Source organism: Galeopterus variegatus, unplaced genomic scaffold (genome assembly GCF_000696425.1).
Source record: "Galeopterus variegatus unplaced genomic scaffold, G_variegatus-3.0.2 Scaffold3507, whole genome shotgun sequence".
Classification (NCBI taxonomy): Eukaryota; Metazoa; Chordata; class Mammalia; order Dermoptera; family Cynocephalidae; genus Galeopterus; species Galeopterus variegatus.
Genome location: NW_007729618.1, coordinates 114044 through 127641, shown reverse-complemented (window position 1 = coordinate 127641; position 13598 = coordinate 114044). Strand labels below are relative to the sequence as shown.

General features: G+C 38.7%; 1 protein-coding gene across 5 annotated transcripts in view; it reads right to left on the bottom strand.

Annotated features, from left to right (window-relative positions):
* Nucleotides 1-4090: 4090 nt before the first annotated feature.
* ATF7IP2 (activating transcription factor 7 interacting protein 2) overlaps nt 4091-13598 on the bottom strand; it is a 59615-nt gene continuing 50107 nt past the window's right edge. For 4 of the 5 annotated variants that reach the window (XM_008585252.1, XM_008585255.1, XM_008585253.1 and 1 more), the window contains 4 exons: nt 12806-12867; nt 12233-12302; nt 6245-6330; nt 4091-5655 (listed from right to left, as the gene is read on the bottom strand). In XM_008585252.1, the coding sequence (XP_008583474.1) occupies nt 5242-5655; nt 6245-6330; nt 12233-12302; nt 12806-12867 (632 nt within the window). In that variant the 3' untranslated portion in view covers nt 4091-5241. Of the gene's footprint in view, nt 5656-6244; nt 6331-12232; nt 12303-12805; nt 12868-13598 lie in introns of those variants that run through there. The other variant, XR_551423.1, reaches the window with a different exon arrangement.

Genomic DNA, 13598 nt, shown 5'->3' with positions numbered 1-13598 from the left:
GTGCTGTGGGTGTACAGTGTGCCTCTCACAGGATATTTCTTTATCCTGGTGGATGGCCTAATAATGCCTAGGTGTTCCTCGCGCAGGAGCACTGCTTATACTGGCAGATGCCCTTGTGGCTCTTGTCTGACCTGTGTCCAGTTTATTCCTACTGAGATAGCCCCTCTCTAGGAGAGCCCCGACCAGGAGGAGACTTAGGTTCAGGTGTGTGGGTCAGGTGAGCCACAGAGGAGGCAGCACAACAAAACATGTGAAATCACAGAGCAGTTTATTACTCACAGATCCATGAGAGAAGAGGGGTGACCACGAGGGCCGACAAGAAGTCGAGAGACAGCAGGGTGCTCAACCAGTGAGTGGGGAGCAATACAGAAGCACCTGTGGGACTAAAGCCTTTATTGGGGTTCAGGGCATTACCCCAGCAAGTTTCCTATGGGGAGTTGCAATTGGTGAGTTTAGAGCAAGCAGACAGTTCCATGGGATCATGCTGTGACTGAGGGGGGTCACTGCAGCATATCTGCACAGTCTATGCAGGGTGTGGGAGTCAGTGGAGCAGGTTACATAGGTTGTATCTAGTAGTCTCACAGGAAGGTGGTCACCAGGAGATGGTTGTACAAGGCAGATGTCTAGATCGATCACATTGAGGAACTGATAGGGGGAATACTGGAAACTGTGTCCAGGGTGATTCGGCCCTGCCTCTGGCACGAGAAAGTTAAACTTATATTCAAAATGGATGCTGAGGCAACATAAAAGTATGAGGATTTACTAGTCATTAATGATTTACAATGGCCCTGTATCAGGGTTCTTAGTCTTATGTAGTAGAACTGGTTAAATAACGAAAGAGAAGGAAAGAAGAAGTGGCATCAGGGGGAGGGGAGAGAGGAAGGCTATTTCAAAAGTAGCAAATCAGCACTACCTTCATTTTACACCTTCGGAAAAAGGAGGTGCAGAGAGAAGAAATGTGTTACCCAAATCATTGTGTTGGAACTGGCTTTCAGACCTGAGGCTCTGCTTGTGAAGTCCATCTTCTAGTGCACAATGTATGAGATGTGCTGCTTTCCAGGACAGTCAGGTGAGCTACTGCCTCCTTCAATTCCCCCAGGCAAGGGGAGTGAGTGTCTTGAGATTCCCCACCATCCCAGCCAGGGAGCCATCGATGCTGTAGAACAAGGGATTCCTTATGGGACTGGACCTGGCTCAGTGTGGGAGAGCAGGTGAAGAACGCTGTGCAAACTACTTCCTCTGTGTCTAGTGCTGAGTCCAGAGTCACCATAAGTCAGCCAGGCAGCCAGTTGGGGAGGAAGGTTGGATGCGGATGACAGCATGCACAAACTGGAACTGTGTCTTTGTGACCACCGCAACCTGATGCCACGGGAATCGTGAGCTGCGGTGAAAGCACACAGTAGCACACATACATGCTTTGTACTTGGCCAGGCTGAAGATGGCTCTGGCAGCAGCTGCAGGAGCTCAAGGCCCATGAGCTAGCAGATAAGCAACAGTGTACACAGCTGCCAGGCTCTGACGCCCTGCACTGGCTTCCAGAAGGTAAAACATTTGATGCAGTTTCCTTCTGCTTTACAAATCTCAGGAAATATCTTGTGACCAACCCTAACCTTGAACCAGTGAGGGGGGGAAATCCTGGGAAAGGTGGTTCCAGCTTAGCTACAGGGACACAGTCCAGAGTCACCACAACCACCTTACGAGTCCCAAAGTGTGGCAGAGTGCTCCTCTCATCAAAGCCCCAAAATCCATGAGGATTGCTTCCCTAGTTCACCCTGCAGCTTGGACATGTGCCCTAGGATTTGCCAATTAAACGTGTGTCTGGGGTTTCAATCTGGAGCCACAAGGCAGCAAGGACAGTGGCAAATTCTTTCTGTTCCATCTGTCCAGTGCTCACAGGCAGTAGAGCATGGTGCATACAGGGTGAATCCTGGGACCAGGGAGCTGGGCTTGAATTCTGCCTCCACTTATTTCCTTAGTCTCTGTGACCTTGAGCAAGACTCCTAATGTCCCTGAGTTTCCCCATCTTTAAAATGGGTGTAAAACGTCTAGCATATCATTATGTGCTAGAATGAGTTGCATAAACCATCTTAAGCTTGAAACCTCATGATGTGGTTGCAAAATATCTTCCTCCCCCCTCCCCCCTCCGATTTCCCCCTCCCCCTGCCTATTTTCTAAGGCTGCCCAGTGATTCCATGAACCATCCCACAGTCTTTTCTCAATGTAAGTGGACTTCAAATAGTTCGTGGAAAAATTCAATTAAAAGATACAAATTAAAAATGCAAACTTTATTTCCCAACGTAAGCTCCATCAAGTTCAAGACATGTTTGTAAGTGATAATACCAGACATTTAGTTCATCCCTAAAGAACTGAGCATCCTGGAATTTAACCATGTCAATGCAGTCTTTTTTACATTATTAACTGAAGAAAAATGGGTGCCCTTTAAAGATTTTTTTTTTAAGATTAGGAAACAAAAAGAAGTCAGAGGGAGCCAATCAGGACTATAAGGTGGATGCCTAATGATTTCCCATCAAAACTCTTGCAAAATTGCCCTCTTGATGAGAGGAGCAAGCAGCAGCATTGTCGTGGTGAAGGACTCTGGTGAAGCTTTCCTGGGTGTTTTTCTGCTAAAGCTTTGGCTAACTTTCTCAAAATACTCATAATAAGCAGATGTCATTGTTCTTTGACTCTCCAGAAAGTCAACAAGCAAAATGCCTTAAGCATGCAAAAACTGTTGCCATGAACTTTGCTCTTGACCAATGTGCTTTTGCTTTGACTGTTGCATTTCCACTTCTTGGTAGCCATGGCTTTGATTGTGTGTTGTCTTCAGGATCACCCTGGTGAAGCCATGTTTCATCTGTTACAATTCTTTGAAGTGATGCTTCAGGATCTTGACCCACGTGTTTAAAATTTCCACTGGAAGTTCTGCTCCTGTCTGCAGCTGATCTGGGTGTGACAGTTTTGGTACCCATCAAGCAGAAAGTTTGCTCAATTTTCACTTTCCAGTCAGAATTGTATAAGGTGAACTAATTGTCTATGGGGTTGGCTATTGTTTCTGCTGTTAATTGCTGGTCTTCTTCAATTAGGGCACGAACAAGATTTTTTCCTCACAGATTGATGGTCTATCACTGTGGGCTTCATCTTCAACATTGTCTTGTCCTTTCTTAAAAGTTTTCCATTTGTAAACTGATTTCAGGCATTGTACCCATAAACTTTCTGTAAAGCATCAATGATTTCACCATTCTTCCACCCATGCTTCCCCACCAGTTTGATGTTCTTGCTTCCACTTTAGCAGAATTCATGTGGCTCTGATAGGGGCTCTTTTTAAACTGATGTCTTATTCTTCTTAATGCCTCAAACCAGATTCTGTTCAGTCATGTTATAACAAGTTTATTTTGGTGCAAAAAATCTTTGCAAACTATGCAATTTTCCGATAATACACACTTTCTATGAACTTTTCAAAGACCCCTTGCATGTTCAATTTTAGCTCATCAGTCATAAAGTTTGGTTGTGGTTCTTAATGGAGGCATAAAGTTTCCACTTAAAGTGTAGGAAGTGCTTCATGGGGTGAGATGGGGGTGTTAGTGTTCTGTACTGTGACTGTGCTATTTGGCAGGACTTTCTTATCCTTAGGCTGGCTCTCTGCTGGCATCAGTGATATGTAAGTTGAGAATCTTGTCCCTGTCCTCCCAAAAGGCAAGAAACATTAATGCTTTTTGAGTCACTGCCTCTAAGATACCTGCTATCAGTCTTCCTCCCTCACTCTGTAATCATGGCAGCTTTTACTTTATTTAACTTGTGCACCTATGTACTTTCCAGATGGTCTGCTGGCTGGAGATGTAGTTTCACTGTGGTGACAGGTGCCAAAATCTTGTTCAGGTCTTTGGGCTTTGCTGAGTGAACATCTAGTCTGCATCAACCCAAGGGTGAAATCCTCGCCCATGGTGAATTTCTTGTTCTGTGCTGCATGATGCCCTCCATTGCTGAGCCTGAAACGGGACCTCACAGAAAGCAGAATGATCTTATCAGATGAGGTTCAGAATCTGGCTCTTTTCAGTTGAAATGTTTTATAAGGTAAAGAACACAGGGAGACTGAAAAAGAAAAAAAAGAAGTTTTATTTATTGCTGAAGATGTGAAGGCGTTCACAAAATGCCAAGGAAAACCATTCTCTGCTCATTTTTTACATCTGAGACTCTGAGGCCTGAACTTTCACTGTGTACCAGGAAAGAATGACCCTCTTTCAAACAATCTTTCACAGTTAGGGTTATTCTTCTGTTTCCTCAATGTCCCAGTATTAGTTATCTACAAAGTTTGCCTCCATTGGGCCCTGACTTGTATTTATCAAGTCTCTGTTCACATGTTCAGTTTCTTAGGTTGCTTATCCTAGTGAGCTTCAGTTCTGTGGGCCCTCTGATAGAGGTATGCACAAGACACATTATCAGAGCTTTTTTAGTGTTATGTTTTCTGAGTACTAATAATGGCAGCCCAGAAATGAACAAAGGGTAGCATTAAGGGAACCAGCAATTAAAGCCTTAAATCTAAGGCAGACAATTCCATTCTCAACTGATGTAATGGGTTGGATAATGCTTTTGTAAGAGATAGTATATGTTTTTGTGTACACAGCACAGTGTTTAACAAATTTATTATATATAAGTATACAAACAGATTTAGGGAAAACCTCCAGACTATTTCCCCAAATGATAGACATAGCCAAAAAGAAAAAAAAAAAAAAGGAGGCAGGGCACAAATTAATAGTCCTCTTAGAATTTGAACAGAATGAGAAGATATTTATTTCTATAAAATCTTGGTGGGCATGTACCCCAGGGATGGTCTGGCTTCAGTAAAAAGCTGGGAGCTAAATTGACCACAAGCAGGTCACCAAAATCTGATTGTCAACAGAGGAAATGGTGGCTGCTTGTATCCTAGGGCTTCGCATATAATCAGCAGGTCCATAGACATCAAAGGTATTGTTCACAACACACCTTAGCAACATGGGTCCATGACAGTGTACGTTTTAGAACATATACACTGGAAGTACATACTGAATGCAAATCAGAAGTTCATGAAAATATAAGTCGCTTACAATATATAGAATATGACTGTCCCTATACAAAGGGTTCACAATCTGAACTGGCCTTTTAAAATGGCAAATAGTATTAAAATAACACTGTAAACAAACAACTCAAATACAAAAAAAAGAAAACAATATGTAGTTAAACATACAGTTATTCAAGACTTTTCTTTTAGGTAAGATTTTCAGAAAACCCAGTGATAGATTTTATATCACAAAATGGCCCATATCGCCCAAAAATGTCTTTCGATTGGATAGTAAAATAATATTTACTGGAAGCTAAAAATTGAGATAAAGTACAGGCCATTGGGAGCGGTAAAGCTTTAATTTCTCCAATTTTCTTCCAAATCAACTTATTATTAGGGTTCTCATGGCACAGGAAGAGATGGTAGCTTTCCACAGGAGCACACTTGGGATTGATTTTGGTGATGTTCCAAGTCAGGGCAATGCCTTTTGGTCTCAGCACCCGTTTCACTTTGAGCTCAGGCTTCTGGGGAGGAAGCGTGTCTCGGACTTTGTCTGCCAGTTCAGGTGGTAGTGCTGGTGGTTCTGGGAGAGGTGGCAGGTGCTCAAAGGACTCAAGAACCTAAAATGGCATTTGTAACAAAGTTTAGCAAGCTGGTTTGGTGGATAGTGATTATTCTAAGTGGTCAACTGCAGTTGTACAAATATGTATTTCCCATCTTTCGATCCACTTTTCAAGATAAGAGAAGCATACTGCAAGAACATGCTAGGCTGGATACAGTCTTTTTAAGCATAAGCTTCTTTTATAGTTAAGATTTCTTCACTCTAAAATGTCACTAATCCAGAACGGGTTAGGTCCCAGACATTCTGGATAAATATTCCATCTCATTTCCAAATTGTTTCCACTGTACTAATTTACATGAAAAGTATGAGAGTACCCATTTCCCTCCATCCTCATCAACAATGGCTATTACTTTTAGAACAAAAATTTGTTCCAACTTGTTGGGTGAAAAAAATTCTGTAGCTTCTAGAAAATTCAACCAAATTACTTCAATTGTGTAAATAGGTAGATTCATAATAGCACATTTTAGAAAGCACATTAAAATGTTTTCTAAGCTGAAATGTGACCCAAATATTTCTTCAGTAGTAAAATGGGTACTTCCTACTCAATTTGGAATGAATGTCCCTTACAGAGCATTTTATATCAGTACCTGGAATGCATTTTGTGCCACCGGGATTGTTTCTTTTGAGTTTGAAACAGCTTTCGAAGGTGACTCCAGGGTGGACACTGGACTTTCTGTGAACAACACAGGTTTAAGAAGAAAATTTATCTGCAGTAATCAATTCCATAGTCTTTAAGCAAATAGTTTATGTCTTGGGTGGTAATTAAATGTGAAGTAAAATTACAGTCAGCCCTCTGTATACTCAGGGGATTGGTTCTAGAACCCTTCATGTACACCAAAATCTGCGTATGCTCCAGTCCCACAGTTGGCCCTGTGGAAGAAAAGATGGCCCTCTACATATGACGGTTCTGCATCTGTCAATACTATATTTTTGATACCTGGTTGGTTAAAACTTCAGATGTGGAACCCCCATATAAGTGGACATGTGCAATTCAAACCCATGTTGTTCAAGGGTCAGCTGTACAAAACTGTGAAATATTAAGATACACTTCTGATAAAATTTCAAGACCCAAAGGTACCAAATACACAGAATTTTCCTTTAAGGTGACAAAAATTCCCCTCATAAGGTAAACACTTTAGCCATTATGTAGGTGGGAACTAGGTACATTTACATATGGGAGAGAGATTCCTGCTCAGTGATCTTAGGGCATATTCTCTTCCTTTAGGCCAACAAGGATGTCCCCAAACACTGAGCAATTTATAATCCTGTATGAGTATATGAGACACACAAGTCCTGGGAATTCAAACTAACAATCACGAAGTCTAGAGATGAAGAAATTTCTACGGATGAGATATGTGTAGTCTGGAGGGAATTTGGTATAAATTGTGGATGGGGAAGAGAGAGGGGAGGAAGGAGGGAGATAAAGAAAATGGAAGAGTTGGTGAGAGAAAGGAAGGAGAGTGGGAAGACAGAAAATGTGGGTGGGAGGGAGAGAAAGTGCATAGAAGGTGTGAGAATTTTTTTTTTTTTTTTTTTTGAAGATGACCGGTAAGGGGATCTTAACCCTTGACTTGGTGATGTCAGCACCACGCTCTCCCAAGTGAGCTAACTGGCCATCCCTATATAGGGATCCGAACCCTTGTCCTTGGTGTTATCAGCACCACACTCTCCCAAGTGAGCCACAGGCCGGCCCATGAGAATGGTTTGAAAACAACTGGAGAGAGTATAAATGAGGATGGTTAAGAAAAGGGAGTTCATGTTGGAAAGTATTACGGCTGGGTAGCTCCAAATTCCAGAAGTTTAAATATATCTAAAACAGTAAAAACCCTAGTAGGTCTGTTATGTGTCCAGTGATATAACTATTTAATATATTTTATGAATCCCTCAAAGGAAATTTTAATTTGTATTTTTCTTTTGACTGACAAGGATAATCAAATTTCTGCATTGTATTTCAAAGTTAATTTATTAGTCAATTTATTTATATTAAAAAAGCTTGTCAGTTCCTGTACCTGCCAGCTGCCAAAAAACAAAAAAAACACAATGAAACATTTTCAGATAGCATACATTATACGAAGTTATACGACCTTCCTTTATACAGCTGTTCTGTCTTCAGTCAGTTGATTATTTCTGTCATGTTTATATCTTCAACAACATTTATTTTGCTTATGAGAACAAAAACTCTTTATGTACTGTAAGTAAGAAGACCTGGCCTCTAGAACTAGTTGAACCAGTGGTTGTGATCTCATCACTCTGTGCCTCAGTTTCTCCAAGGTAATCAGTGTTGCCCCCGTACCGGGCCGGGGACCGGCAACGGGATTGCAACCCTCAGCGTCGCCCCCATGCCTCGCTCAGCCAGTGAGCGGGAACCGGTCTGTATGTGGGATCCGAACCCTCGGGTGGGAGTGCCGCCACGCTTCCCAAGCGGCGCACTATCCAGTGCGCCACCGGGCCGGCCCCTGATTTCATGGTTTTAATTCTAAGAAAGTCTGTACTGTCTTTTTACACTGGTGTAATTAGAAACAGATTCATAAAATCATAGTCTGCAGGTTGATCATCATATAAGAGCTACAAATAACCTTTAAATTTTCAAATCAACAGGTTAATACAAAAAAATCTAACAAATATAATTTCCTATAAATAACATTCCTTCTTTCAAGTTAGTAAGTCAACAGGCCCTTGACAAATTAAAACAGGCTAAGACCAAAATTCAACTTTATGATACTAAGAGACAACACAAGACTTTTATTCCGATCCAGTTGTTTATATCCTTAGTGTCATCCATGTCAATTTCTTATACTCTCCTTACATACATAAAAACATGTAATGATGACTTTCGTGCTTTATATTCTCAAAGCAACAGTAGCCAGCACCCCATTAGTTTAAGGGTCTTCATTAAACTGCTAGGTGAAAATTGTGGCTTCTATTTTCAACTTTACCCTTTGTTGTTTGAAGTTTCAGGTTCTTTTTGCTGCATGTGGACACACATGCCCATGTGGACACACATATCCATCCATGTCAATATTTGTATTATAAAAATGATTTTTTAAGTTTATATTTTTGAAATGAATTATTCAGAGATAAAATTTACATACAATAAAATGTACCCATTTGAAGTGTGCTGTTCTTTGAGTTTTGACAAAAGTATACATTTATGAAATCATCACCAAAATAAAGACAAAGAATTTTATCACCCCAAAAGTTCTTCAGTGTCCCTTCTCAGTTTTACGATATGCTGTCACTAAAGATTACATTTGCTTTTTCTAGAATTTCATATAAATTCGATCACGAAGCATGTAGGATTCTTTTGCCCAGCATGTTTCTGAGATTCATCTATGTTGTTGCATACACCATTATTTTGCTCACTTTTATTGTTGAGTAGTGTTTAATTGTATGGATACAGCACAATCTATTTATCCATTCATCTGTCAAACATTTAGGTTGTTTCCAGTTCTGGGCTATTATGAATAAGACTGCTATGAATATTTGTATAAGTCTTCACATGGATGTATGTTTTCATTTCTCTTAGGTAAATACCTAAGAGTGGAATAATAGTCATACAATAAGAATAGAGTTAATGTTTTAAGAAACTGCTAAACTACTTCTCAAGTGGTTTTGCCGTTTTTCATTTTTACCTACAAAGCATGAGAATCCCAGGTTGCTCTTCATCCTCACCAACACTTCATATTCTCAGTTTGGCCATTCTTTTGGATGTGTAGTAGTATCTCATTATGGTCTTCACTTCCCTAATGAATTAATAATGTTGAGGATATCTTCTTTAGCGAAGTGTCATCTTTTTGCTTTGGGTTTTATTTGCTCTTCTTTTCTTAACATCTTACAGTAAAAGCTTAGACTGTTCATTTTAGACCTATTTTTTTCTACTATAAACATTTAATGCTAGTAATTCCCCTGTAAGCACTGTTTTAGCTGCATTCCACAAATTTTTTTTTTTTAAATGATGACCGGTAAGGGGATCTCAACCATTGGCTTGGTGTTGTCAACACCAGGCTCAGTGAGCCAACCGGCCATCCCTATATAGGATCCTAACCCGTGACCTTGGTGTTATCAGCACCGCACTCTCCTGAGTGAGCCATGGGCCAGCCCTGCATTCCACAAATTTTGACATACAATGTTTTCATTTTCACTCAGTTCAGAATATGTTCTAACATCCCTTTTAGATTTCTACTTTGACTCATGGGTTATTTAGAAGTATTTAGTTTCCAAATATTTAGGGATTTTCCAGGTATCTTTCTGTTATAGATTACTAATTTGATTCTGTTGTGTCGGAGAACATATTCTATAAGATTACAATCCTTTTACATGTAGTCAGACTTGTTTTATGATCCAGAAGCTGATCTATCTTATTGCATGTTTTATATGCACTTAAAAGAAAGTATATTGTTATGGTTGGGTTGAGTGTTTTATAAATGTTAATTAGGCTATATTGGTTAATAGTGTTGCTTAGGCTTCTATAACCTTACTTTCTGTCTTTATATTGTATCAATTATAATAATTTATCATTTATTGTTTGGGTACTATCCATTTTTGCATCAGATATTTTGAGGTTCTACCATTAAGTGCATACATATGTAAGTTTACTATGTCTTCTTCCTGATGAAAGAACTTCTTTATCATTATGAAACAGCCTTCTTTATCTCTGGTAATATTCCTTGTTCTGAAGTCTACTTGTCCAGTAATAATACAGCCACTCCAACTTTCTTATGATTAGTGTTTTCATGCTTTTGTATGGCTTATCATCTTCCATCCTTTTAATTTTAACCTGTCTGTGTATTTAAAGTACATCTTTTATAGCTTATAGTTGAGTCTTGTTTTGTTATCCAGTCTAGCAATATCTGCTTTTTAATGGAATGTTTTACCAATTTACATTTATTATCAATATGGTCATGTTTAAATCTACCATCTGCCTTTTGCTCTCTATTAGTCTAATTTGTTCTTTGTCTTTTTTTTTTTTTGTGGCTTCTCTTTGATTATTTTTAAAATTCCATTTTATCTCCACTATTGGTTTATTAGCTCTACTTCCACTTAAGAGAAAAAACTGTTGCTCTAGGCATTACTATATGCGTCCCCTCAAATAAATTTATACCACTCTCACATAATGTAAGACACTTACAACAGCATATTTCCATTCTTCTGACCATCTCTTGCATTATCGTTGTCATACGTTAACTTCTTTTTTTTTTTTTTTTCCCTTTTTGTCTTTTTTCGTGACCGGCAACGGATCGCAACCCTCAGTGTTGCGCCCATACCGGACCAGGACCGGCCACGGGATCGCAACCCTCGGTGTTGCTCCCGCCCCTCGCTCAGCCAGTTTGCGGCCGGTCTGTATGTGGGATCCGAACCCTTGGCGGGAGCGCCACCACGCTTCCCAAGCGGTGCACTATAGCAGTGCGCCACCGGGCCGGCGCCGTCATACATTAACTTCTACATATATTATAAACTCTACAAGATGGTGTTAATATTCCTTTGTGTAGATCCACTTTCTGATATAATTTTCTTATTACTTGAAGAACTTCCTTTATTTGATACTGAAGGTCTGCAGGCAAATTTTGTTTATCTGAAAAAGTCTTTATTTTGCTTTTTTTAAAAAGATATTATACTTGATAGATATAGAATTTCAGATTGACAGTTATCTTTCCCAACTTTTAATATAACTGTCATTTAATCATCTTTTGCCTTGCATAGTTCTAGCCGAGAAATCTGTGACTTCTTTGTTCTTCTATCTATATTGTATATTCATATTTCTATCACTAGTTATCAGGAATTTATGATATGTGTTGGTATGGTTTTCTTTGTGTTTATGTAGCTTATTGATCATCTTGGTTATGTGGGTTTATACTTTTCATTAAGTGTAGATGAGATCTTATAACTGATTCCCAACCCACAGCAGCTGTATTTCACTTCTTTTTGCTTAAATCTGAGGAAGAGGACACTGATGTCACTCTCCCACTACATTTTCATGTCATAACCTAGCTCCTGCCTCTGTGTGCATCCTCTCAGCTGCTACTGTTATGGTTAGGGGAAAAAGTGTGTGCCACAGGAAGAAGAGAGATTCATAATAGCCCCAAACAACCCAGATGTCTTTCAATGAGTAAATGGATAAATTATATACATCCACACCATGGATGATGACTACTCCTACTACTAGGCAATAAAAAGGAACACCCTATTGATACATAACAACAACATGGATGACCTTCAAGAGAATTATGCTGAGTGAAAGAAGCTGATCTCAGAGGGACACATATTATATCATCACATTTACATAACATTCATGAAATAACATAATTATAGTAATGAAGAACAAATTAGTGGTTGCCAGGGGTTAGGGATTCAGGGTAGAAGGGAGGTGTGGCTATAAAGGGGCAGCATGAGGGGAACTTGTGGTGACAGAACAACAGTGCTGTACTTTGTGGTGGCAGTTTCATAAATCTACACGTAATAAAATTGCACAGAGCTATAAACACACTCACACTAAACCTCCATAAGTAGGTCCAGTATGTTTTGAGCTGTTACCCTTCCCTCTTGCTTAGAAAAGAAAGATTAAAAAAATCCTTTACCTGTGTTGCAGTTGGATAGGCCCTCTTTTGTCAAATCAATTACAGAGTTAAGTTTCTTCTTCTCTACAGCCTGAAAAATTATTTGAAAAAAATATAAGGTTGATGTAGGGATAGGGTGTAAGGTGGCATGAGAGGGAAAAAATAAGGTTTTGCTTCAACAGCAGAAAATGCTTTTTAAAAATGAAACACATAAAACTTAATTACCACTTAGAGGGTAGAGACTAAACATTCTCTAAGTCTCTTAAGGTTTAATTCAACTCTACTATGAAAGAGATCCTCTTATAAAATACTGTATGGTTTGTAAGAATATGACTAAGCAGAGTCTAAATGCAATTGGTGAGTATGGTTGTGAAATATGTTTATCATAGTTATCATTAGCTGTCTGCTTTTCAATGTGTACAGTGGACTGGAACCTGGTTATGCTAACTAACTAGTCAGACATTAATTTCTTAGAGAATGAATCTCCCAAAGAATGAATGACAAAACTCAGTCATCCAATCTGTATTAACACTAAAGTTCCTAGAACTAAAATATTTAAATGGACAATATTCAGAGACAATATTTATTACCCACCACAACTTCAGTTTTAGGATTAGGTGAATCGCTGGACTTTCCTGACGGAATTTTTCTAATATCTGAAAAAAAAATCATTAAAATATGAATACATCTGACAAGTTTATTAAACTATTAAATATTTACGGACTTTAATTAAGAATGCTGAAACACAATAATAATGGGGATGCTAATTAACTGTTAATTATATAATCATAAAAAGTAAATCAGTTGACTTTACCTATTCCAAAGATTGACAATCCAATTAAAAAATGTAATTTTGGGTCAAAAGAATTTTTCCTTCTATTTTTTTGAAATTTTATCTGGAAATTATTTTAGCATTTGAGCAATTAAACTTGCAAATGCACGTATTTTTTTTATCCACAATATCCATAGGATAGGATAGCCTGTTGAAATGGCTAAGGAGCACTCTTCCTAGAACCAATAGAAAGCCCTATTAGATAAATTCCTAACATCTTTTGTAATTCTTTGATTCACAATCTTTACAGACCAAATTGTGAGAACAATTAAGGAGCTATATAAGTGGAGGCAAAGCTTACTAAAATTAAGATGTAAATACTCTAATACAGTAAAAAATGAAATGAAAACAGGAAATTTCAGATGGGAAATTATGGGCAAAACAAGATGGCTATTTTAAGAGAGAAAATTTATCATTAGAAGCCTATGGTTAAAGGTTTTTAGGTAAGTGTAATAAGAAACTCTGAAAAGTAACAAAAGTATTACAAAGAAAGCAAATGTTAAAAAGAAAGATAATAAAGCACAAACTTTTTATTTAAAGTAAACTATAAGATAA